The 22,530-nt window shown below is 41.6% G+C and overlaps 4 protein-coding genes and 1 pseudogene across 6 annotated transcripts; 3 read left to right on the top strand and 2 right to left on the bottom strand.

Moving 5' to 3' along the window:
* Positions 1 to 729: 729 nt before the first annotated feature.
* On the top strand, positions 730 to 2,231 carry LOC117617548 (loganic acid O-methyltransferase-like). Its single transcript, XM_034346972.1, has 3 exons — positions 730 to 878; positions 954 to 1,616; positions 1,857 to 2,231. The coding sequence occupies exons 1-3, from the start codon at positions 819 to 821 to the stop codon at positions 2,229 to 2,231; spliced, it is 1,098 nt and encodes a 365-aa protein (XP_034202863.1). The 5' UTR covers positions 730 to 818.
* Positions 2,232 to 2,659: 428 nt separating this feature from the next.
* On the top strand, positions 2,660 to 4,208 carry LOC117617538 (annotated as a pseudogene).
* An 81-nt stretch (positions 4,209 to 4,289) lies between these two features.
* Positions 4,290 to 16,796, bottom strand: LOC117634548 (vacuolar-sorting protein BRO1-like). Its single transcript, XM_034368702.1, has 8 exons — positions 15,909 to 16,796; positions 14,385 to 15,335; positions 14,126 to 14,215; positions 13,523 to 13,591; positions 13,058 to 13,198; positions 12,553 to 12,601; positions 5,427 to 5,530; positions 4,290 to 5,193 (listed from the first exon to the last, which is right to left on the bottom strand). Exons 1-8 carry the CDS (start codon positions 16,587 to 16,589, stop codon positions 4,618 to 4,620), a joined length of 2,661 nt encoding a protein of 886 aa, XP_034224593.1. The 5' UTR covers positions 16,590 to 16,796; the 3' UTR covers positions 4,290 to 4,617.
* Positions 16,797 to 17,025: 229 nt separating this feature from the next.
* On the top strand, positions 17,026 to 19,411 carry LOC117634586 (nucleolin 1). Of its 3 annotated transcripts, none has more exons than XM_034368759.1 (3): positions 17,026 to 17,156; positions 17,522 to 17,602; positions 18,211 to 19,411. In XM_034368759.1, exon 3 carries the CDS (start codon positions 18,236 to 18,238, stop codon positions 19,238 to 19,240), a length of 1,005 nt encoding a protein of 334 aa, XP_034224650.1. In that variant the 5' UTR covers positions 17,026 to 17,156; positions 17,522 to 17,602; positions 18,211 to 18,235; the 3' UTR covers positions 19,241 to 19,411. The 3 variants fall into 3 exon arrangements, with proteins under 3 accessions (XP_034224650.1, XP_034224643.1, XP_034224658.1); XM_034368752.1 differs by having other exon boundaries at positions 18,180 to 19,411; XM_034368767.1 differs by lacking the exon at positions 17,026 to 17,156 and having other exon boundaries at positions 17,163 to 17,602.
* A 172-nt stretch (positions 19,412 to 19,583) lies between these two features.
* LOC117634606 (fruit protein pKIWI502-like) lies at positions 19,584 to 22,475 on the bottom strand. Its single transcript, XM_034368780.1, has 5 exons — positions 21,487 to 22,475; positions 21,288 to 21,387; positions 21,093 to 21,188; positions 20,915 to 20,995; positions 19,584 to 19,917 (listed from the first exon to the last, which is right to left on the bottom strand). The coding sequence occupies exons 1-5, from the start codon at positions 22,041 to 22,043 to the stop codon at positions 19,855 to 19,857; spliced, it is 897 nt and encodes a 298-aa protein (XP_034224671.1). The 5' UTR covers positions 22,044 to 22,475; the 3' UTR covers positions 19,584 to 19,854.
* Between the last annotated feature and the right edge of the window lie 55 nt (positions 22,476 to 22,530).

Raw genomic sequence — 22,530 nt, 5'->3', positions numbered from 1 at the left:
AACACTTGCACATAGAAAAAGAAAAGGACCAAATTCAGAGTTTAACCCAATTCTTGTGAGCATTGACAAGAACTCATCGCACCTGCAATGGAAAATTAAAACTTTAACATCGAAACCCCACCCTCGACACTCCCCATTCTTATGTTCCTTGAAATTCTTGAAATTTTCATTTGTTTTCATGATCTGGGAGGTGTGTTAAAGGAAAGATAGACAGAGGAGCAAGCAACCCAGAAACCCAGAAAGTTTAAAGGAAGAAAGAATCATGTCTTTGGTGTTTGTTTGTGATGAGAAGATGAGAGCGAGGAAAGGGGGGGGGGGAAGAGAGAGACAAAAAGATAACGACACTGCTAACCCCAGTTTAGAAATATAAAATATAAAAAATAATTAAAAGCCGACATGTCTGAGAAATGCAGGAAAATTTGAGGTTTTTTTTTTCTGAGTCATTAGAAGTTATTTTATAAAAAGATAAATTTGTATTTAAAATTTTAAAAATGAGATGAGTGAGAAAATAAAACCTTGGCTTCTTTCTTCAATTACATTTATCTTTCTTCACTGATTGGCTAGCAGTTGGATGGACCGCATGGCATGGTCGACCTCACATGCGTTCCAGGTGTCCTTTATGATGATAAGTGCGTTAGTTTCAAGTTCTAAATAAACACAAAGTTTTGGATGTTTTCAAAAGCACTCGGTATGTGTAAGGAAGAAGTCTGAAAGTATAAACTAAAAAAGTTATAAGAAAGAGATTCAATATCTACTGCTACCACATAACAGATCCCCATCACCATAACCATAGTCATACTGTAGAGAGCTAGAGAGAGATGGATGCAGTGAATGAAGGAACTGGACCACAAAGCTACACCCAGAACTCCTCCTATCAGGTTTTTTTCCTTTTCTTTTATTTTATTTTATTTTATTTTTCAAGATGTTAATCAATGTCCTGGTTTTTACAACAGAGAGGAGCTTTGGAAGCTGCTCAAGAAATGATCAAAGAGGAAATAGCTGAGAAGCTTGACATCAAACAACTAATTGCTTCCGATTCTTTAAACACATTTCGTATTGCAGACTTAGGCTGTGCTACTGGACCCAATACATTTCTTGCAGTGCAGACCATACTAGAAGCTGTTCAACCCAAATTAGGGTCACAAAATTCCCAAACATTCCCAGAATTTCAGGTGTTCTTCAGTGATCTAGTCTCCAATGATTTCAACACTCTGTTTAAATCACTCCCACCCCAAAGCCAAAGACCCTACTTTGCAGCTGGGGTGCCTGGTTCTTTTCACGGTCCCTTGTTTCCCAAGGCTTCCCTTCATTTTGTACACTCATCTTGTGCACTCAATTGGCTTTCACAAGTGCCGAAACCGGTCGCCGAAAGAACCTCCTCTGCATGGAATGCAGGGAAGATTCTCTACAGCAGCAGAGAAGTTACAGAGGTTTATTCTTGTCAATTTGCTAATGATATGGGGTTGTTTTTGCAAGCAAGAGCAAATGAACTTGTGGGTGGAGGGCTGATGGCACTAGTTATACCAGGTCTGCCTGTTGGAATTTTGTTCTCTGAAACCAGTAGTGCTTTGGAGTTTGAACTTTTGGGATCAACCCTGATGGGCATGGCCAACATGGTAATTAATCAGTTCATTGTCATTTTCTTTTTTTAATACAAGTGATGGTTTAATTACTCTAAATTAATTTAATTTAGAGAGAAGAAATTCGAACTTAGGTCTAAGAGGGCGTGGACTCATTGCCAAGATGAACTGACCAAACCAACATTTGCGTTCATTGTCATTTTCATAAAGACACAAAAGATGTATTTGTATTTTGAAATATTTGATTTCTAATTGGTGGCCGTGTTCTGCATGCAGGGATTGGTGAGCAAGGAGAAAGTGGACTGTTTCAACTTGCCTGTATATTTTCCATCACTTGAAGAGTTGAAGGCAATCATAGAGAGAAACAGAGAGTTTAGGATCATAGAGAGAAACAGAGAGTTTAGGATAGAGAAAATGGAGGCAATAAGCCACCCAAAGATGAAGACTGAGCCTAAACAGTATATTTCAGGCATAAAGGCTGTGTTTGAGGGAATCATTGGGAAACATTTTGGAAGTAATGTCACTGAGGAACTGTTTGAGCAGTGCTTCATCAAAGCCGCAAAGCCTTCAGTTCTTCTTCTGGACACAGATATGCCGACACTTCAGGTGCTGCTTGTAATTCTCAAGCGCAATGGGAATGGCAATGCCTAAGATTTGATGTTATTGGGTGTTTTTAGAAATAAATGAGTTCACCTTGTGTGGCTTAAGATTTTTGCTCTCTGGCACGGCCCACGGGCATTATACCAACAATAATCGAACCAGAAAAATGTTTTTTTGTTTGTTTAGGCAGAAGAAACAAGATAGGCCCAAAGGACAAACGGGCACTTAAGTCTAGGCCCAAAAACTGAAGCCCAAATATAGAAACAAACACTGCAATCCAAATCAAAACTAAAAGTGCTCATGTAGAATTCTGTAGTGAGGGACTCATCTAAGGTTTGCGATTATATATCGAAAGAAGTAAGCTTGACAAGTTGACAAGCCTTGCAATGCATCTCTCTCATCTCTGCATGATTAATATATTTGTTTAGGTTTAATTTGCTACTGGTTAAACTTGATCTCGAGTTATAATCACATCAACCATGGAGAATATCCTCCTTCCTTTATCTATAATCGTTCCCACGTTATTCATCGTGGCTCTCATTTTTCATGCTTTCAAGTTCAAATTATCCAATGCTTCTTCCAAAGCCAATCTTCCTCCAGGAAGTTTTGGATGGCCAATTATCGGTGAAACCTTTGCCTTCCTTAACCAGACGCAGGAAAAGTTTGTAGGGTACAGAATGTAAAAGCACCCTCCGAAACTCTTCAAAACCAACATATTGGGGGAGCCAACTGTGGTGTCTTGTGGCAATGCCGGTCACAAATTCATCTCTTCCAAAGAGGAAAAGCTGTTTCTGTCATGGAAACCACAGTCCATGCAGAAGCTCTTCCTATCAAAAAGTTGCTTCGGCTCCCACATCACGAGCAGAAGCTGTTCATATCAGAACTTCACCGGGTTTTCTCAAAACTGAAGCTGTGGTTCGAAACGCAGTGAGTATGGATTGTATGGTTCAGGAACATTTGAAGCTTCACTGGGACGGCAAAAGCAGAGTTGAGGTGTATCACCTGGCTCAGCTACTTGTGATGACTCTATCATCTCGCTTCTTTACTGGACTCCAAGACAAACAAGAGCGCAGTGCAAAGCTTACCAGATTGACCAATGTCATCACTTCAGGGCCGCATACTACTCCTCTGAATGTTGCAGGAACCGCGTTTTATCGGGCAATGAAAGCCGCGAATGCGATGAGGAAGGAGGTTATGCTGCTGATTAAGGAGAAGAAAGCAGCTATGTCCAGTGGTGCCAATGAGATCAAAATAAATGACATCATGTCTCATTTGCTGTTTAATCCGGATCCCACTGGGGGGTTCATGCCAGAGAATGAAGTTACTGATAAAGTTATGGGCTTGATGATGGGTGGATTTCACTCGCCTTCCATGGCTACAAGTTTCCTTGTCAAATATCTTGGTGAAGGACCTGACATTTGTGACAAAGTCCAAACAGGTATTTATATTTTATTAAGTAAAGTCTCCTTATTGATAACTTAAATTAATTCATTAATTACTAAAGATTTGGAATTAACCCTGCAGAACAATTGGAGATTGCAAGGTCAAAAGAATATGGGGAGACACTTAATTGGGATGACATAAAGAAGATGAAATATTCATGGAGCGTGGCACTTGAAGTGATGAGGCTGGTACCACCTCTTCAAGGAACATTCAGAGAGGTCATTACTGACTTCACCTATGAAGGCTATGCAATTCCACAAGGGTAGAAGGTGTATTGGTCCGCAAGCACCACAAACAAAAACCCCGAGAATTTCGGTGCACCGGAAGTGTTTGACCCGAGCAGATTTGAGAATGGAAAAGCTCCACAGGCTTACTCTTAACTTCCCATTTGGCAGCGGTCCTCGAATTTGTCCTGGAAAAGAATACGCGAGACTCCAGCTTCTCTGTTTCTTGCATTGCCTCGTTACTAGGTACAAATTTCAAGTGTTGAATCCATGCGCCAAGATTGCAGGCGGCATGAACCCAGAACCAGAAGAAGGGTTTCGCATTCGCCTCCAACCTTATATATGGCGTGGGGGCAATTGAGTCGTTTTCACAATAATCCCCTGCCTCCAACCTTGCATATTTTTAATACTAGAATATGATTTCATGTCATGCTTTCAGAAATCCACAAAACTGACTGTATTTCTTGATAAAATGATAAAATCTGGCCATAATAGTTCAAATACCTGAATTCATTATTTCTATACGTCTACAACATGTATTTAAAAATGCTCAAGCTATACACTGAAAAATGTCTGAACGAGAGACATGCACTTCACATGAAGGCATCAAGCAAACCACCAGTCAGTCACCCCGAAATATTCCAGACTTATATAGACTATACAATCTCAGATGACTGCATCTTCATTCTACCGGGAAATCATCCAAACGGCAAAATTAACAACACTTCATAAACAATCAGATTATATGGCGCATGGTATGGGCGCCTACACTATTGTTGCTTATAGTAGCCACCCTGTTGAGGAGGACGGTATTGACCTGGAATGGTGTAAGGAGGTCGAGGATGAGATCCCGTTTGTTGTGCATGGGAATTGTAGTATGGACCTCGCCACCCCGGATAAGCAGGTTGACCATAGTCATGGTTTGCAGGTGGCTGTTGCTGGGCCTGTGGAGGTGGGTATGGACTACCGGCTTGAGGAGGTGGGTACGGACTACCAGCTTGAGAAGGTGCATATGGACTACCAGTTTGAGGTGGCAGAACGTAAGGAGAAGGCATCTGCTGCGTTGAGCTATACGGGGGAGGGTGAGCATACCCAGCCATTGCTGGCTGCTCAGGAGGATGGTAGTATGGTGTTTGAGGACGAGGATCTGTTTGCTGTTGTGAAACAGGTCTCTGAGCTTGATGTCCGACAGAAGGATAGCTGTTGTTGTACGCGCCTGTGCTTTTAGCATCTTGGAAATTGAGGCCTGCCATTTGTTTGTGCACATCTTCAATCATTTCCTGGCACTGGATGTTTCTAGTCATCACAAAATCACTGCACTGCTGCTTTACATTCGTTATTGCATCCTGTTGAAAACAGAAAAATCAAATTAACCACCCACCAACGCTTATCGTGCCTCAGATAATGAGACTCTTTTTGCACAACATCGGAACATGAAGTCAGAGAGACAATTCTCAAATACAATCATGTGAAGATGATAGCATGCTCTCAAATAAGACACCAGAAGAGATCAAACCATAACTACAAAAATAGTGTGCTCGAATAGCTATAAAGTGCACAGCACACTGTTGAAAATTACCTGGAGAGTAACATAAAACTTTAACCCCTCGTTTATGTTGTCCTTAATTTCGCGGAACTTTGCTATGGCAGCTTGAATCTGCTTGTAACATTTCTCACGAGATGCTGTGACAAATTGAGAAGGAATCAAAAACAAAACAAGCATGAATAAGAACGCAATCCATTAAAATTAAAGAAGTAAAACTTTAGGCCGTAACAAAGCTGGAGGACCTTCTTACAAACACATCCAAACATAGAGTACAGAAAACGACCCAACATAGAAGAACGCTTTTATAATGATAGATTTTGAGATATCAACATGGACAGCAGAACAGGTAAGAAGAACAGATGCAAATTTGAGAAACATCTTATAAGCATATAAAACACCCATGTTGGACGTGACAAAGACATGAGTTCGTTTGAATATGCAACATTCCAGATTGTGAATAAATGATGCAACCTTCCAACAACGTGAAGAGGAGGAAGCATTCCTGAGTTGCCATATATTCCTGTACTAGTTAATATGATAATCAGCTTAAGAAAATTAGAGACATTTAGTCATATACCCATTCTTAGCACTAAAGATATAGATAAACCCCACACCATTTAATTTATATAAACAAACCCAAAAAATGACAGCTGGCCCTATTGAATTTAATTTTAATTATTTTTTTTTTTTTTGAATAGAAACATTTTTATTCAAATTGTAAGGATCAAAACAAGACATTTAGACTGTAGATAAACGAAAACACTAGCCGATGAAAAAGACACAAGGCCACTCAACACCTAACTAGCCAACCAAACATAAAACAGCCCCTTAAGATACTACAGCTAGCAGATTGCGCATAATTGAAGGATAGGGTACATCCTTAAAGGCAGGGGAAGTTGATGCCCAAAGGGCAGCCCATAATTGAAGTATAGGGTACATCCTTAAAGGCAGGGGAAGTTGATGCCCAAAGGGCAGCCCAAAACTTCACTCTATCCCATAACTCTGCCACTCCCACTCCCTTATAATCCTCAAAAATTCTCCTGTTACGTTCCAGCCATAGGTTCCAAACCACTGCCTGCATCAGACTACCCCAGAGAACTTTTGCCTTCTTTCCCCTTCCCAAAGCATCAATTCTGATGGAAAAAAGTTCAAAGCAGCCTTCTGGTATTACCCACACCGTATTAACTTCTTGCAATAATGTTTCCCACAACTTTAGGGAGAAAGGGCAATGAAGAAGGAGATGGTTCACGCTGTCCCCTGCCATATTACATAGAGCACACCAGTGAGGGCTCATGCACAAATAGGGACAACGTCTCTGTAAAGTATCCCCAGTATTTAGTTTTCCCAACACCGCTTGCCACACAAAGATCTTAACTTTCAGAGGAGTCTTGGCCTTCCAAATTTGAGTGTATGGGGGAAAGATCTCCCCCTCACCACAATTCTGAATATGAGAACAGAAAGAATGACAGGTGAATAGACCAGAGGGGTCAAACTTCCATATTCTCTTATCCAATCTGGAGGTGAACAACCTCACACCCTCCAATAGATCCAACAATCTAGCCACCTCTGTTATCTCCAATTCATTGAGATTCCTTCTGAACCCAAAATCCCAGCTGAGAAGGAGCCCATCCGAGCTCGCAAAAGAGGAAATATTGTGGTTTTGCTTCCTGGACAGATTGAAGAGTCTTGGGAACACCTCTTTCAAAACACCACCCCTGCCCCAGTCATCTTCCCAGAATCTGACCCTAACTCCAGAACCTACCACAAAAACACAGCCTTGAAGAAACAGATTATAGCCGCTAGAAATGTCCCTCCAGGGGCAGCGGCAAGATCCCCGAGTCGCAGGTTTAGCATCCCACCCATTTGTATCCATTCCATAAATACTTCTGATCACTTTATGCCAAAGAGCATGAGGTTCATTAGGAAACCGCCAAAGCCATTTTGCCCGCAAAGCCACACTTCTAGCCCTCAACGACCCCACCCCTAACCCTCCACAGAATTTTGCCTTGCCCACCACCTCCCAACTCACAGCGTGGTTACTTTTCCCATCCAAGCCTTCCCACAAGAAATCTCTCATAAGCTTCTCTATTCTATTGGCTACTCCAATAGGAATCCTGAAAAGGGACATGTAGTAGATAGGAATACTACACAACACAGCCTGAATCATTGTGAGTCTTCCCCCTTTGGATAGGCAAGCACGCTTCCATTTTTGTAATCTATTCTCCACTTTTTCCACAACGGGATCCCAAAACTTGATCGCCCTGGGGTTCCCACCTAAGGGAAGACCCAAATACAACATAGGCCAGACCCCCACATCGCATCCCCATGCCCCAGCCATCTCATTCACCATCCCGTCATCAAGATTAATTCCAACTAGGGAACATTTTGATTTGTTGATTGTCATACCCGACACAAAACAGAACAGTTCCAGAATTTGAAGGAGATTATTCCAGTACTCTTCTTTATCCTCTATGAAAAAAATGGTATCATCAGCGAACTGAAGGTGGGATATCTCTACCATCCCATTCCCAGGGGAAAGTCCATGAAACTCATCAGCATCTTGAGCTTTCTCCATAATTCTGCTTAACACATCCATCACCAAAGTGAATAGGAAAGGGGAGAGCGGGTCTCCTTGTCTCAGACCCCTAGAGGCACGAAATTTACCCCTTGGTCTTCCATTAATCATCACAGAAAAGTTAGCCGTCTCAAGGCAGCCACGAATCCAGCTTCTCCACCTGTCCCCAAATCCTTTTCTAATCAAAACCTCATCAACAAATCTCCATTCCACGTGATCGTAGGCTTTCTCTAAGTCAATTTTGAACACCATTCCAGATTTGTTAAGCCTTCGACTTTCCTCCACCACTTCATTGGCAATCAAAGCTGCATCCAAAATTTGCCTACCCTGCACAAAAGCACTCTGATAACTAGATATAGTGCTGCCCAACACTTCCCGCAATCTAGAAGCCAAAACTTTCGACACCATTTTGTACAAACTTGTCACTAGGCTGATAGGCCTAAAATCACTAACTTTAACGGATTCCTTCTTTTTGGGAATGAGGCAAATGAACGTCTCATTCGTGATTGCATTGATTATACCACAGTTGAAGAAGTCCGCCATAACTTTCATAAGATCCTCTTTCACAATATCCCAGCAAGATTGAAAGAGAAGCATGGAAAATCCATCTGGACCTGGCGATTTATCAATCCCACAGTCGAAAACCGCCCTTTTAACCTCCTCCTCTTCAAAGGGTCGATCCAACCATTCAGCCTCCTCAACACTAATTGCATTCCAATTCAGGCCTTCCAAGCACCACCCCGCCTCTACATTGCTGCTATATAGATTTTTGAAGAAATTAATTATCTCCAGTTCTATTTCCCCTTCACTGACAACCACACCCCCGCCCGCTACTTCCAGCTTCTGGATAAAATTTCTTTTCCTTCTGCCACTTGCTATACGATGAAAAAACTTGGTGTTGCTGTCCCCATCTCTTGCCCACTGGATTTTCCCCCTTTGTCTCCACTTCACCTCTTCTTTGTGAACTAAGTCACTCACCATAAAGTATAAATCTTCCCTTTCTTTTCTCAGAGTGTTATCTAACCCTCCCTGCCCTTCCATCAAATCAAGAGCAGCAATTCTAGCCTCTGCCTCTTTCTTTGCAGAGACCAAATCCCCAAATACTTCCTTATTCCAGACCTTTATTTTCTGTTTTATAGTCCTCAGCCTTCTAGAGAACTTGTAACCCTCCCATCCGTTAATCTGATCTTCCCCCCACCACTGTTTGAATTTCTTCTTAAACTCCGGGTGTTCTATCCACATATTTTCAAAGCGGAAAGGGCCAGGACCCCATTTCAAAATAGAGGTGTCCAACATAATTGGACAGTGATCAGAGGTAACTCTTGCTAACGCCGTATGTTTAACATGGGGGAAGGAATCTTCCCATTCTTCAGAGAAGAGGAATCTGTCCAGTCTTCTGCACACTGCGTTTTCCCTAAAATTAGACCATGTAAAGGAAGCATTCAATAGGTTTGGGTCTCGCAGGTTAGTGTCATCGATAAAATCATTGAAAATCTTCATACTACTTGTCATCCTACCTCCGTTAGATTTCTCAGATACAAACCTAACCACGTTAAAATCCCCCCCAATACACCACTTGTTACCACACAAACCGAACAACCCCGCTAATTCCTCCCAAAATCTTCTTCTATCCCTAGGATGACAAGGGCCATAAATACCTGATAGCCACCAATCCCCCCCAGAAGCGTCCAAAATTCTTATAGAAACAGAAAATTCCCCAATTTCAAAGTCAGAAATGGAGGTAGTTTGAGAATTCCACATCACCGCAATCCCACCAGACCTACCCCTTGAAGGGGCATACACCCACTCTTTGAATCTAGAACCCCAAATACCAGCTGCAAGTCTTCTATCAAAAACTTCTTTCTTAGTCTCCTGCAAAATAACAATATCTGGATTTATTCTTAACAACTGCTCCTTCACCACCACCCTTTTCCTTTTGCTCCCAAGACCTCGCACATTCCAAGATATGATCTTCATTTATTTAACTTGACCTCCCTCATAAGCAATTTAGACTGCACACTATCCACTTCCGGTTCGACCCTAGTCGAGCACCCTTTCCTTTTCCTGCCAGATTCACCATTTGATCGGCTAGATTTCGAGAGGCACCCAAGTGATAACTGCTTCCTAATGGGAACCATCGTGAGATTCAGTTTGGCCATAATCCGGGAATGTTTCTCCTCCCCAAGCCTCTTTCTTCTGCTGTAACTCACAAATTCAACTTCTTTAGTCTTCTCCCCTACCACCCCATCACCATTGCCCCCCTCAATGTCATCTGAATTCGAATGCCCAACCTCTCCGCCCCTTTCCTTACCTGGCACCTTATCGTCTTCCTCACAATTTTTATCCTCCAGCTCGCCGTGGCCCTCTAAAACCATCCCATTAGTCAACCCATTCATAATTCTAGCCACAGACCTGTCGTCACTTTCAATTACATCAACTGTCTCCTCCACCTCAGAAGGGAGATCGTCCTCCTCAGTTCCAGCTGAAGCTATTGATCTGCCATCCACAGAATCGCACGATTCGTCCCCCTGTCTATCTTCAGATATAGTTGCAAACTCCCCTCCGTGTCCAGGTCGCACATCATGAGTTGAGGAGGCGCCCCGTCTATTAGATTTAATGCTTCTTCCACTTAACCTACAGAACTTGGATCTAAATCTGGTTTCCTGTTGAGCGGGCCCAGCCCAACTCACATTACCCTGAAAGTTTGGTATTGGGTCGCAATTACCACCAGGCCCAGAGTTAGATACAGTTTTAATTGCAGGATTTGGCTCAGAGATGGCTTCCAAAACAGGCCCAAATTTTGGACCTGAATTAAAGGCCCATGCGCAGGATTTTTTAACACCCAAATTGGTTGACCTTCTGGCGAGATCTGCAGGCAGTTGACAAGACTTCGTAGTTGGCTCCAGCTGTGGGGCCAGCAACCCAGGTAATCTGCCGATCCCACAGATCCCACTTCCGCATTCCAATGTTCTAGCCGCCAATCTATCGCAATCCTTCTCAGTCCCTATGAAGTTCCGCTTCTCGATGTGATTGCCCCTTTCCCCCTCCACGTGGGTTGAAAAAAAGTCCCCATGATTGAAAAGACCGCCACCGTCGCTTGATTCCACTGGTTTCCGGCCACCCGCCATTTTAGGCGGAGGGAACCAGGAGTTTGTGGGCCTAATCGCAGGAGATATAGGTCTAATTTTCACAAAATAGGACTCAGATCCTTCATTGAGAATCACAATCTCGGGAAGAAATCCAACTTGATTTTTCCTGGTTTTGATTCTTGCTTCGAACAGATACTTGAAGTTTTCCGTTCTCTGGTCCAATTCAATCAGCCCCCCACATTCATTCCCAATACGTTCAAAGAAATCTTTTCTCCACCAGTGCATAGGAAGACCAGAGACCCCAATCCAGCCTCCATAGCTAACAATTTTAGGGATATTATTTTCCAGACCACGTTCCCAACTATATAAAAGTACGTCTGTTTGTCCCTCCACCGCCAGCTTACCAGTGTTATTAACTCTAAAAGCCTCCTCTTTACTATCACAAACAAAGAAGGCCCTGTTAATCTGGTATGGAAATAGTTCAACCTCTTTATCTAACCAGCTTGTTAGGGCCAACCTGATATCACTCCAAGTTTGATGTAGAACTTGCCTCTCACAGGCCACCACCCAACTCCAGTTCGAGTTTCCAACCGTAGTGTTGTTCTCAGTAGCCATCCTTTCATGCCCATTCTCACTTTCTACCGCCTCCTTGTAAGTTTTACCCACCGATCTACCTTTGCCACTCGAAGCGAAACAATCAGCTTCGACCGCTGGGTTGACCATGTTCGAGTTGATCCTCCCTGTCAATATGGTCTCTGAGTTTTCTCTCATTAAAACCCATCCGAAGTTGTTTCGACCCTGAGGAACAACCACAGACCTAACTACTCCATGTACGCATTTCGACAGTCGCATGTGAAGACCCTTTCCATTATTAAGCTTTTCCATCCACACTTGAAAAGAATCTCCCTTGTACTGTCGAAAAAATCTCTGTTCTTTATTTTCCAAAAGGTTCTGCAGCTCTCTGACCAGCCAATTCACACATCTAAGCTCAAGAGAAACATGGAACACACGCGCTCTACCCTTCTCAGTAATCAAGATTGATCCTCCGGAGGCTTTTGGATAGTCACTGTCTTCCCCCCCTAAAGGAAAAGAAAGTTTCCAGGTTGAGAAACCAGTGAGAACCTTAACAGCTAGACAAGCACCCTCACCCAGCCTAAGCACATCATGGTCAACATGGGGTAGGCTAAACTAGCATGTAAACAAACAAGAAGGCAGATAACCATAGTTCATCTAACATAGTCAAGAAACAGGAAATCTCGTACTTGTGCTTGTCTCAAGCCTCAGGTGAAATGAACTAACTTTGTTGACCAGCTAACCTCATTGGAATTCATGTTATGATCATTCTTGTAAAATAAAAGTATCCAGACTTCCAGTTCAAAACTAGCTTTGATTGCACTACCATACTTGAATGACTCTCATTCAATAATGCATCAATGAACCTTAAAGCATATAAACCATAACAAACAAGTTTTTTTTAATTATTATTTAAGCCCACCTTTGTAATCTTCAAGGTTGAAGATGGCAGCAAACTCATCATTTTGGGCCTGCAGATGACAACAATCATTTTGATCATGAGATGGGTATAGAGAACTAGATCCAGTTCCACTTATTTAGGAATATTATATAAGAAGATGAAGTTTGTCCCCTAATATTTAGAGACCCTACATATATCTGTAAAAGTCACACTCAAAGGAATACTATACATGATTTTTCGAACTATAGAATGACTGACAGGTCACGGGTAATCAGAAGTTTCCATAGCACGTAGCTTAATCTGACACATCCATCTCAACTATCCAAAAAGATAGTGTGTGTGTGGGTGTGTGTGTCTTCTCTCATAAGACCTCCTCCAAGATGTTAAAAGGAATTGAACCTTGGACCAGCACATCAGAACCACAATATAAAAAAATTGCTCTTTTGAAAATTCAAAATGAGTAGAAAAAATGATATTGAAGAAACATGTAAATGAAAGTCCAACTAAGATTAAATAAGAAATAGACCTGGATTTGCAGCAATAATTGTTCTTGAGCCTCAATATTTTGGGCTATGTCTTCGCATATATGATCATATTTTGATATCTCCTTCCTGAACAGATCCTCATAGGAGCCAGTTGATGTCATCAACTTAGGAAGTATATCATCCTGAGGACATATGTAAATATAAGCCCAACAAAGCACTAAACTTAAGAACCAAGGCATCATTAACGATTGAAAAAGCTCATCCATGAAGTGCTACAGTAGCAAAGAAACTTTTCCCAAAAAGTTGCATTCAAAATCAAATTAAGATTAAATCTACCAATCAAGGAATTATTTATTATTTCAGGAAATCAATCCAGCTAGTTAATAACAGAATAAGGTAAGAAAAAGGGCATCTCAAGAAAAGAAAATTAAAACACAAAAAGAGGGGAGGAAAGAACAATAAAGGCATTAACAAGCAAAACGAATATAATCAACTAATCAATGCACCTTTCTTTTCATCTCTTTAAGCATGTCTTCAAGACCTGCTCGTTGAGCACCAAGAGTTTCCAATTGCCTCTGCATTGAGCACAAAAATTTAAAATGTAAAAGTATTCATTACAAAACTAACAATGACCAAACCAACTAAGGTTGCACAAAATTAACCTATTTTCCAATACAATACAACAGGGTCAACTTCATATAAGGTTATATATACAAATAGATATATGGGACACCCATAAGCGCATACACAAACACATACACAGTTTAACAGATAATTAAACTAATAATACATTATAACTATACTCTCGTTAGTATGAGATCAACCACTAAACTGTCATGAGGTTATAATCATTTCCTTTTAAACATTATAATGATTTGAAAGCAAGTAAGAGGATGGAAAACACTACCTTACAAAAACACTAGCACTTGCATCCACTAAATTATTACAAAAATTACCACAACTAGGCAAGTATCTGAAGAAAATAGGAATGGACCACCAGCAAGAAAAGAATGAGCATAACAGAAATATGTTAAAACATACAGGAATAACCATATAAGTCAACTCATGTAACCCTTATAGAGATGAACTACAAAGGGGGGAAGACTTACCAGGCTCTGCTTCAGGGCCCCCAAAATAGCATCTTCATTGGCATCCAAAGACATTATTGGCCTTGCCAGAGTTGGGAGGGCAGATTCAATCTGAGAGCAAAAACAACATAAAATAATTTACAAATACATGGCACTAACAGTAGATAAAAAAGTTCAATTCCACTGGACACAGAGAGAGAGAGAGAGAGAGAGAGAGAGAGGAGGAGGAGGAGAAGAAGAAGAAGAAGAAGTGATATATATGAAAAAGAATGAGAATTACCGGACGACGATCAAGGATTGACATGAGAGCTGAATGCTCTCTGACTGAGCGCTCAATCCGAGCATCACTATCTGCAGCTTGCTTCAAGTTAGCTGCGAACCTGTTTAGCCTATCCTGTAAGTTCTTTGTAAGAGTGCTTGACTGAGGCCTCGTCCATCGGGCTCCAAATTGGCTTTTAAACTGAGCATCTTCTCTTGCCTCTTTCTGCAAGAGCTCCTCAATGTGTATCAGAATCTCCTGGTTCACCCTTCTCAAATCCCTGAGCTGCTGTAACTCAGCTTCCAAACCAGCAGGGCCCCCACTTATCTGCACTGCCTCCACATCTTCTTTAAGATCTGTAGGAAGAGTAAAATTCCCTTCCAATGCAAGAATAGACTCTGGAAGGTCCATTTCCTTGAGCCTCACTCTGGTCAGTTCACTCGCTTGTTGCAACTTTTCTGCTTGTGTTCTGATAATGTCATCAACCATTTCAGTGTATCTGGAAAGATTTTTAGCACTACTATCTGGAACAAGACTGGCAAACATCTTCTCCTTGCTCGCATCTAAGACCTCATTCATCGCCAAAGGCTTCACCATGGAAAATGCTGGAAGGGGTGGTAAGGAACTAGGGGAAGGAACCCTCATGAGGTAAACTCTATCATTCTCCTTCACAGCCCTCTCCAGATTACGGTTAAGATTGGCCTCTAACTTGCTAATTGCATCCAGAATCTGTGCAGCAGCCCCTTTTGTGGATTTCTTAGCCTCAGATAAAGCACTGATCCCACTCTTTAACCGTGCAATTTCTTCTGCAATCTCTTCTTTCTCATGCAGCTCTAGACCATACCTATAGCAAGCTTCTGCATAAAAGAGAGCTGCCTTTAACTGCATGTGTGAGATCCAGGCCCTGTCAAAATGCTGGTTTAAAGGCGGAACATTGCATGCCGCTAAAGCTTCCTCGTAATACAGCCCAACCTATAACCACATCCATGTCAAATCAATTTTGAGCAAAACCAAGCGGATCATTAAAAATGATAGAAATATGAAACTTAATTTCTCTACCATCATATGATTTAATCACGTTGGAGAGACCCAAAACATAGTAGTTCAGAAGAAACTAAAAGTTACAATTCCGAGAATATCAATGAAGTATATAATCTTCAGTGCAATGTTGTCAATATGATATTTGCTAAAAATCAGCTAAAATCCACTACCTGCAAACAGAATACAGGAAGCAATCGGTTTTGCCATAGCCATAAGACCCATTTCATACCTGCTATTATTTTAGTTAAAGTACACTTTTTTCTACAATAAATAACGTCTGTAATCCCCACTGCACACAACTTGTGAAATAAAAGAAAATTAACATTTCATAGCAGAATCGCCTACTCAAACAAACCCATATGCTGCAATTCAACCAATCACACAATACTTACCAACACACTTCTAAGTTCTTCCTAGTCTATCAAAACCCAATTCAATCGTTTTCACCAATCACTCGAAAACCCCACTTTGAAATCAATCAAATAGATACAATAGAACCCTCACCTGCCTCGAGATCTTCGCGCAAACACCCGGCGTGCTCCCTTTGGCTATGGTATTCTCAAAGACGCATTCCTGCGCCTGTGCCAGCATCAACCTCTCCAACATCCCAGCACACTCCACCGACAAATCGACCGTCGTCGAGCTCCCAATCGATGCCTTGGTCGCCGCATTGTCTCGCAAAAACGCGAACGCCCCGGCCGAGGCAATAAAGGCGTGAGAAGCCAGCCGCCGACCGTCAACGGTGGCGCGATCGTAGGAAAGCCCAATCTGACTATACACAGCGCCCAAATTGAACAAAACGGCAGCCTTTTCCAAGTGGATGTTCTGCTGGGAAGCCTTTTGCTTGTTTTTAAAGGCGTCGTGCCAAACGAAAGTGATGGTATTGATGTGATCCTTATCGGGTGAGATGGGGAAGCGGGTCTCGACGAGGCAGAGGGCTTTGTAGTAATTTTGGAGGAGGTCGCGGCGGGTAGTGAGTGATGGGTCGGGTTGGCGCTCGAGGTCGGAGCGGAGCTGTTTCACCGTTTGGAGATCGTCTTCGAGGTTCTGGGCTTCGCGTTCGGAGTAGTTGAAGGCGATGTAGTTGCGGAGTGGGCGGTAGAGCTCGATTTGGGTCGTCTTCTTCTCGAAGATGGCGAGCATGACGTTTGTGGCGGTGCCTGATGTGGAGGCTGAAGACGCCATTATTGGGACTTCGGAGTTTGCTGAGATTTGATGAATTCAAGGAAAAAATAAATGAAAAAGATGAAGAAGAAGATGGTGAAGAATATAGACTTGGGAGTTTTAACGAGTGAAATTGACCAAGTCAGTCTGCCACTCTGCCTTGTGCGGGTTGTTTTTCTTTTCCTTCTCCACAAAGGAAACTTAAAAATGGAAAATCTGTGATTTTGTTTGATTTCTACATTCGTTCTATAACGCCATTTTACTTTGGTAAAAAAAAAAAATTATTTAAACAAACTTTCTTTTTCTTTTTTCTTTAAAAAACATAAAGGGAAATTTCCTTTACTAGCGGGGCATTATAGTCCTTTCATTTTACAAAATCAAAATTATATATTTGCAAAAAATTAAGAGTCGGTGTGCCGTGCGCGTCCCTGTATTTATACACCCCCCCAAGGCCCCAACAGCCAACGCGTAGACGTTTCTGGAAAGCCGAAAGTCAAGCCCTAGCTCTCTTCCAAGGCCACGAATTACATCCTTAGATCTCTGTCTCTCTGTCTCTCTGTCTCTCTCTCTCTCTCTCTCATCTTGCAGGTAAGTTTCTTCTGCTAATCCTATGACCTCGTTCCAGTCACCAATTCATTGACAGTTTAGGGGTTTATAATTCTGTATTTTAGTGATAAGATCTGTTGTAAAATTTGGGGTTTTTGATATCGTTAATCTGATCGTCTAATTAATTAAAATTACGGGATTATATGTATGTTCATTCTGGGGTTTGACTCGGTTACTGAGAAAAAGAACTATAGTTGCCGAAAGTAAATTTCAATTCATCGTGATGCAAAAAAAGAAAATATATTTAGTGAAAAATGGATCTTCAGCTATATTCTGTCACTGTTTGAAAATTTAAAGATTAAAGAATGGGTTTTTTATTACAAAAAAATTACGTCATTACCTTGCAGGCAGTTTGGAAGTAGACTTGCAGCTTTGGGCTGTTGAGGCTGGACTTTGGTCTTTTGAGCTGTGGATTTTCTCCGGATAAGGTAAGAAAGCCGAATTGAATTTCTGAACTACTGTTCCATTTACTTTCTATGTGAGAAGTATCATTCTTTACGTGTGTATTATTCTTGGTGGAATGGATTTGCATTATTTCGTTTTGATTGTAAACTTGTGTCAGTGCCATAACCTTTCAGTTGGTAACAATTGTTATTGTTAGGTATTTTGGTGGATACTGATTTGTAGATTAACCTAGGATAGGAATGATTCATAGTGGGTAATATACCAGGTTTTCTGGAGTAATTAGTCACTGTTCATATGTTGGTTGGGTCTTTGTTATTCTGAATTTCTGTATGGCTTAAAAATGATGAATGTTAAGATGTGAGGAAGAAGGAGGGCATCTATGACTGAAGTGTGATGCCTGGTATTTTATAGGGAAAGAGAACATTATTATTAAGTTTCTTTTCTGTTAGCTCATTTTGAATGACATTGAGTATCAAGCAATCACTCATTGACTTGGCATTAGTATTCATCTTCGTATATGGGATTCTAAAACAAGTTTGTGATTGTTATTGAACATGCTCTATGGTTAAGGAACTAACATTTTTTTTTCTCTTCTGTGAGATGTACTTCCGGTCATCATACAAACATGCAGATATTGTGCTGGTTTTTATATCTAAATGGATACCAGGAGGTTCATGCAACTGGTTGAGGAGAAGAAGAAAAGAGCTTTGGAGAAGAAAGAAGCCCCTTTGAAATGGGAGCAGAAACTAGAAGCTGCTGCCAAGGCAAAAGCTGATGCTGAAGCCAAAGAGAGGAAGCTGAAATCTTCAAAGCATAAGAGAAGATCTGTGTCAGTTTCTGATAATGATAGTGACACTGACATCAGTGATGGTAGAAGAAAGTCAAGTAAAAGAACTCACAAGAAGCACAAGAAGCACGCTCACTCTGATACAAGTGACAGTGAGAAGAGGAAGGAGAAGAAATCCAAGAGAAAGCCAAAGAGACATTCTTCAAGCTCAAGTGATGAAGGCAGTGATGAATATGAGAGTGATTACGAAGGAAATAGGAAGAGGAAGAAGCGAAACCACAAAAGGCACAGACATCATGATTCTAGATCAGACTCCGGTGCTTCCAATTCTTCCAGTGATGATGATATTGAGACAGTCAAGAGAAGTCATTCGAAGCACCATAGGCGCCATCAGAGGTCAGATTCAGATTCTTCTGGTTCTTACAGTGATGAGGATGAGAGAAGAATCCGAAGGTGTCATTCTAAGCACCACAAACGCCACCGACAGTTGAGATCCCTTTCTCCTGATTCTTTAAGTTATGAGGATGGTGATGTTAGAAGGAAAAGGCACGCAAAACACCATAAACGTCATAGGCGATCAAGATCACATAGTGTTGATTCTAGGTCAGCAGACTCTGATTCCCACTTACACAACAGGAGGAGCAGATCTTTAGGAAAGTCATCAGATGACAACCATGACGAAGCAGGTAAACAGTTGAGGCACAAGAGAAGTGGCCACCATTGCCATCATCTCCACAAACATCGTCACCATCACTTAGATGAGGACAGAGATCCTGAGCCCAATGGAAAGCACATAGAAGATGCTAAAGGAAATGCAACTGATAACAACTACAACGATGCCCACGAGGATAAAATTTGTAGGCTTATCTTTTAAAATGCGGGTTAGCACTTCACTATATTGGTCTTGTTTACTTTGCTTCAATTCTTGATTGCAGAAAACTAAATTGTGTAAGGTTGCCCGAATTTGTATCCTAACTTGTCACTTGAATTGAGATGCCTGTTCTTTCTTAACATATTTCAATAACGAGTTGGATTTTATTTGAAATTGTCGCAGTGGAACTCTTTTTCCTCCAAAAGGAAATTTAGATCTTATTAAATGTTCTAGAAGTGTAACTACACCAAAGAAAACTTGTAGATTGACGTCTAGACGCGTATCTAAATCGTCTATGTGACGTTACAGCCTTTAATATCAGTTCACCGGACTTTCTGATATCGATAAAAAAATTGGCTAATATCATTTAAAAGTTCAGAATAAGTTGACTTCCAAGTTCCTTCCATGTCGAAGCTAAAATTTTATAATTCTATCTTCTGGGAGCGATAATTAACAATTTTGACATACAAACTACGAAGATGCTTGCAAGTCAGAATCCCAAAATTGTATTTATTTTCTTTTTCCAAGCTTAGGATAATCTATCCTCAGCAGTGGGGAACAAATCAATACACTGTCCCTCAGTACTAATGATACAACAATCGATTTTGATGGTTTAGTCAGAAATTCTTCAGTATTTTTTCACTGGGGACTCCATCTGCTATAAGAATTGAGGTAACCTCCTGCAATGAGAAAACATTTCAAATTGTAACGTCTGCTTTGAAACTTGATCGTGATAGAGATCAAAGTGACAATGCTGAAGCTAACACCAGAATTAAGTCTATAGCAGCACATGGAGAGTGGCTTAGCTTGCACTACTTGCTGCATTGACAGACATGAGAACTAAATGAGGCATCAACTATTTTAAACAAAAGACACCTCACTCACTAGAGTTGGTCATCGCCCAAATTCCTTTTATCTACATTTCTCTTTACATGTATCACGTAGTTCTATTTTTCTGACTAACAATGATTGTGTAAGCCACTAAAGTAAGCAAATTCAGTTGGTTGACTGCTAAGGGTAGATCTGGTTTATATGAACAATCATGACTATATCAACCAATGCCAAAAGACAAACATCATATCTGTAACGAAAGCAAAAGACAGATACCTTGGCGCAAGTTACTATGCAGATGCCAACGAAATGTGATAAAGTTTAAATGATAGCAGCAAGCCGTGTGAAATAAAGATATCATGGGAAACCACAAAAACTAGGACCATGATCATAAAACTTTAATTTCAAAATCAACAGATTCGTCTATTTACCGATCCTTCTAAACATATAAGATAAGGAACAAGATATAGCTTGAGGACAAACTGATCTTTGTACTTTTGTTTAACCAAATAAGTGGTAATGCAATAAATTATTTACACCTAAGTTGTGGGACAAACTAGTAAACAAGACAATGGTAGCACATTGTCTGGCGCAGATCAGGACTGAGACTAGCTCCTTGTAAGATTTCAAAATTATATAGGTCACAGAACAATATCTATCTTTACGTCCATGTATGAGTGTGAACATGACAAACACAAGACATTCAGTCGATTGTAACTTTTTTTTTATTACCAATGTAGCGGCCACAAGATCAAATATGAACCCAGAGGATGCTCAGAAAGATTCAAACAAACATGGAGACGCAAACCAAAAAATTTACAAATGCGAAATAGAACATTAAGGTACCTCAGTCATCTGCTTCTGCCCACATAAAACAGCAGCTGTAGAAAGAGGGTTATAAATTTGCTTGGCTCTGGAAAAAGCAGCCTGAAAATGTAACCATAGAAAGCATTATTTGGGCAGTTCAAAGTGAGACGACTCAAAATAAGCTTACAACCCACTCAAGCGCATGAGCACAGGTTACCTGCACATAACCACTTTGTCCCGTCCAACCATCATGCGGCTGTGATAATACTGGCACAATCTCAACACCTGAAGATTCCCAGTCCTTAAATCTATCCTATAAGATTTGGGAGGAACAAGAACCACAATCACGCAAAAGTCATAAATTGAAATTGAGCATATGAAAACAAATAAATAGAATTTCATGTCTAGAAACCTGATAAGCCATTCTGTCGAGGTTTCTAGCCCCATAGAAGAGCTTGACGTCTGATCTTGTATCGGCGCTAAACCCCGATTCAATCAGAGAACGGATTGGACTGCACATATTCAAGGGCTGTGGCATGTCAAATCGCTTGTAAATAAGCAAATAAATCCACCTAATGCTCTAAAATCAAATAATGTTTTTTTCTGCTGACCTTATTCCAGATCCCGTGGCGAATATTAGAACCGTTGGGTATTTCTCGGGCGGGTCGATCCGATCAATCTCGAAGCCTTTCCCCATAGCCTGGCTTAGCTCCACGACATCCCCTCTCTTGAGCGTGCACAGAAGCTCCGCTGTGGACCCCGCCACGCTCTTCACCAAGAACTCGAACACGCCCTTTGTCGCCGCCAACGAAGGCGGCGACGCGATGGCCAGAAACGAGGGTTTGGACTCGTCCGGGACGCGAAGCTGGAGATACTGGCCAGCGCGCGTGTGGGACGAAGCGAGGTCGGGCGCGTCGGACAAGTCGATGCGGACGTGGAAGAGCGACTCGGCGGCTGGTTCAATCTCGGAGAGTGGGGCTTGGGTCCAGAGCGCGGTGTCCTGGCGTACTGCGGCGGCGACACTGGCGAAGCGGTGGCGGCGTAGTTTTAGTTTTAGGTGGTTGGCGTTCAGGCGGCGTAAGATAGACATGGGAGGGAGGGGTGAGCTAAGGTGCGCATGGGAGTGGAGGAGGGGCACCGAAGCGGGTTGGAAGATTGTAAATGACATGGCTGTTAGGTTTAGGTTGGGAGGATTTTATGTTTGTGTCGGGGGGCTACGGTGGGAAAAGGCCGGCGCCAAAGCAGGTGATGACACAACAAACAGTCGAGAATCTCAAAGGTCAAGTGACGAACCCGTGGTTGGATCGGGTTGAGGTTAGACTTGGATAGTCGCGTATCCACGTGGCATTGGTTTTGGGAGATCCTGGGCTTATGGAGGATAACTGATAAAGCAATTGGTTGTGACGTGGACACTGGACTAGACTATTTGATTTCAATTAAAATGGAAGAGTCATGAGCAGAGGATGCAGAGGATCCGGATCCATGATCTAGACCACGAAACGATCCAAGCCAAACTATCAAACGAACGAGGCCATCAATTGTTGGGTGTGTGGATGAAGACATTCAAGTTAAAAGACCGTTTAGCTGGGTTTGAGTCCACACAACCAAGAAATTGAACAAGGCTAGGTCGGCAATGAATAACATAATCGAAGTCG

Source organism: Prunus dulcis, chromosome 1 (genome assembly GCF_902201215.1).
Source record: "Prunus dulcis chromosome 1, ALMONDv2, whole genome shotgun sequence".
Classification (NCBI taxonomy): Eukaryota; Viridiplantae; Streptophyta; class Magnoliopsida; order Rosales; family Rosaceae; genus Prunus; species Prunus dulcis.
The sequence above is the reverse complement of the archived record's forward strand: the minus strand, read 5'-3'. Positions and strand labels throughout refer to the sequence as shown.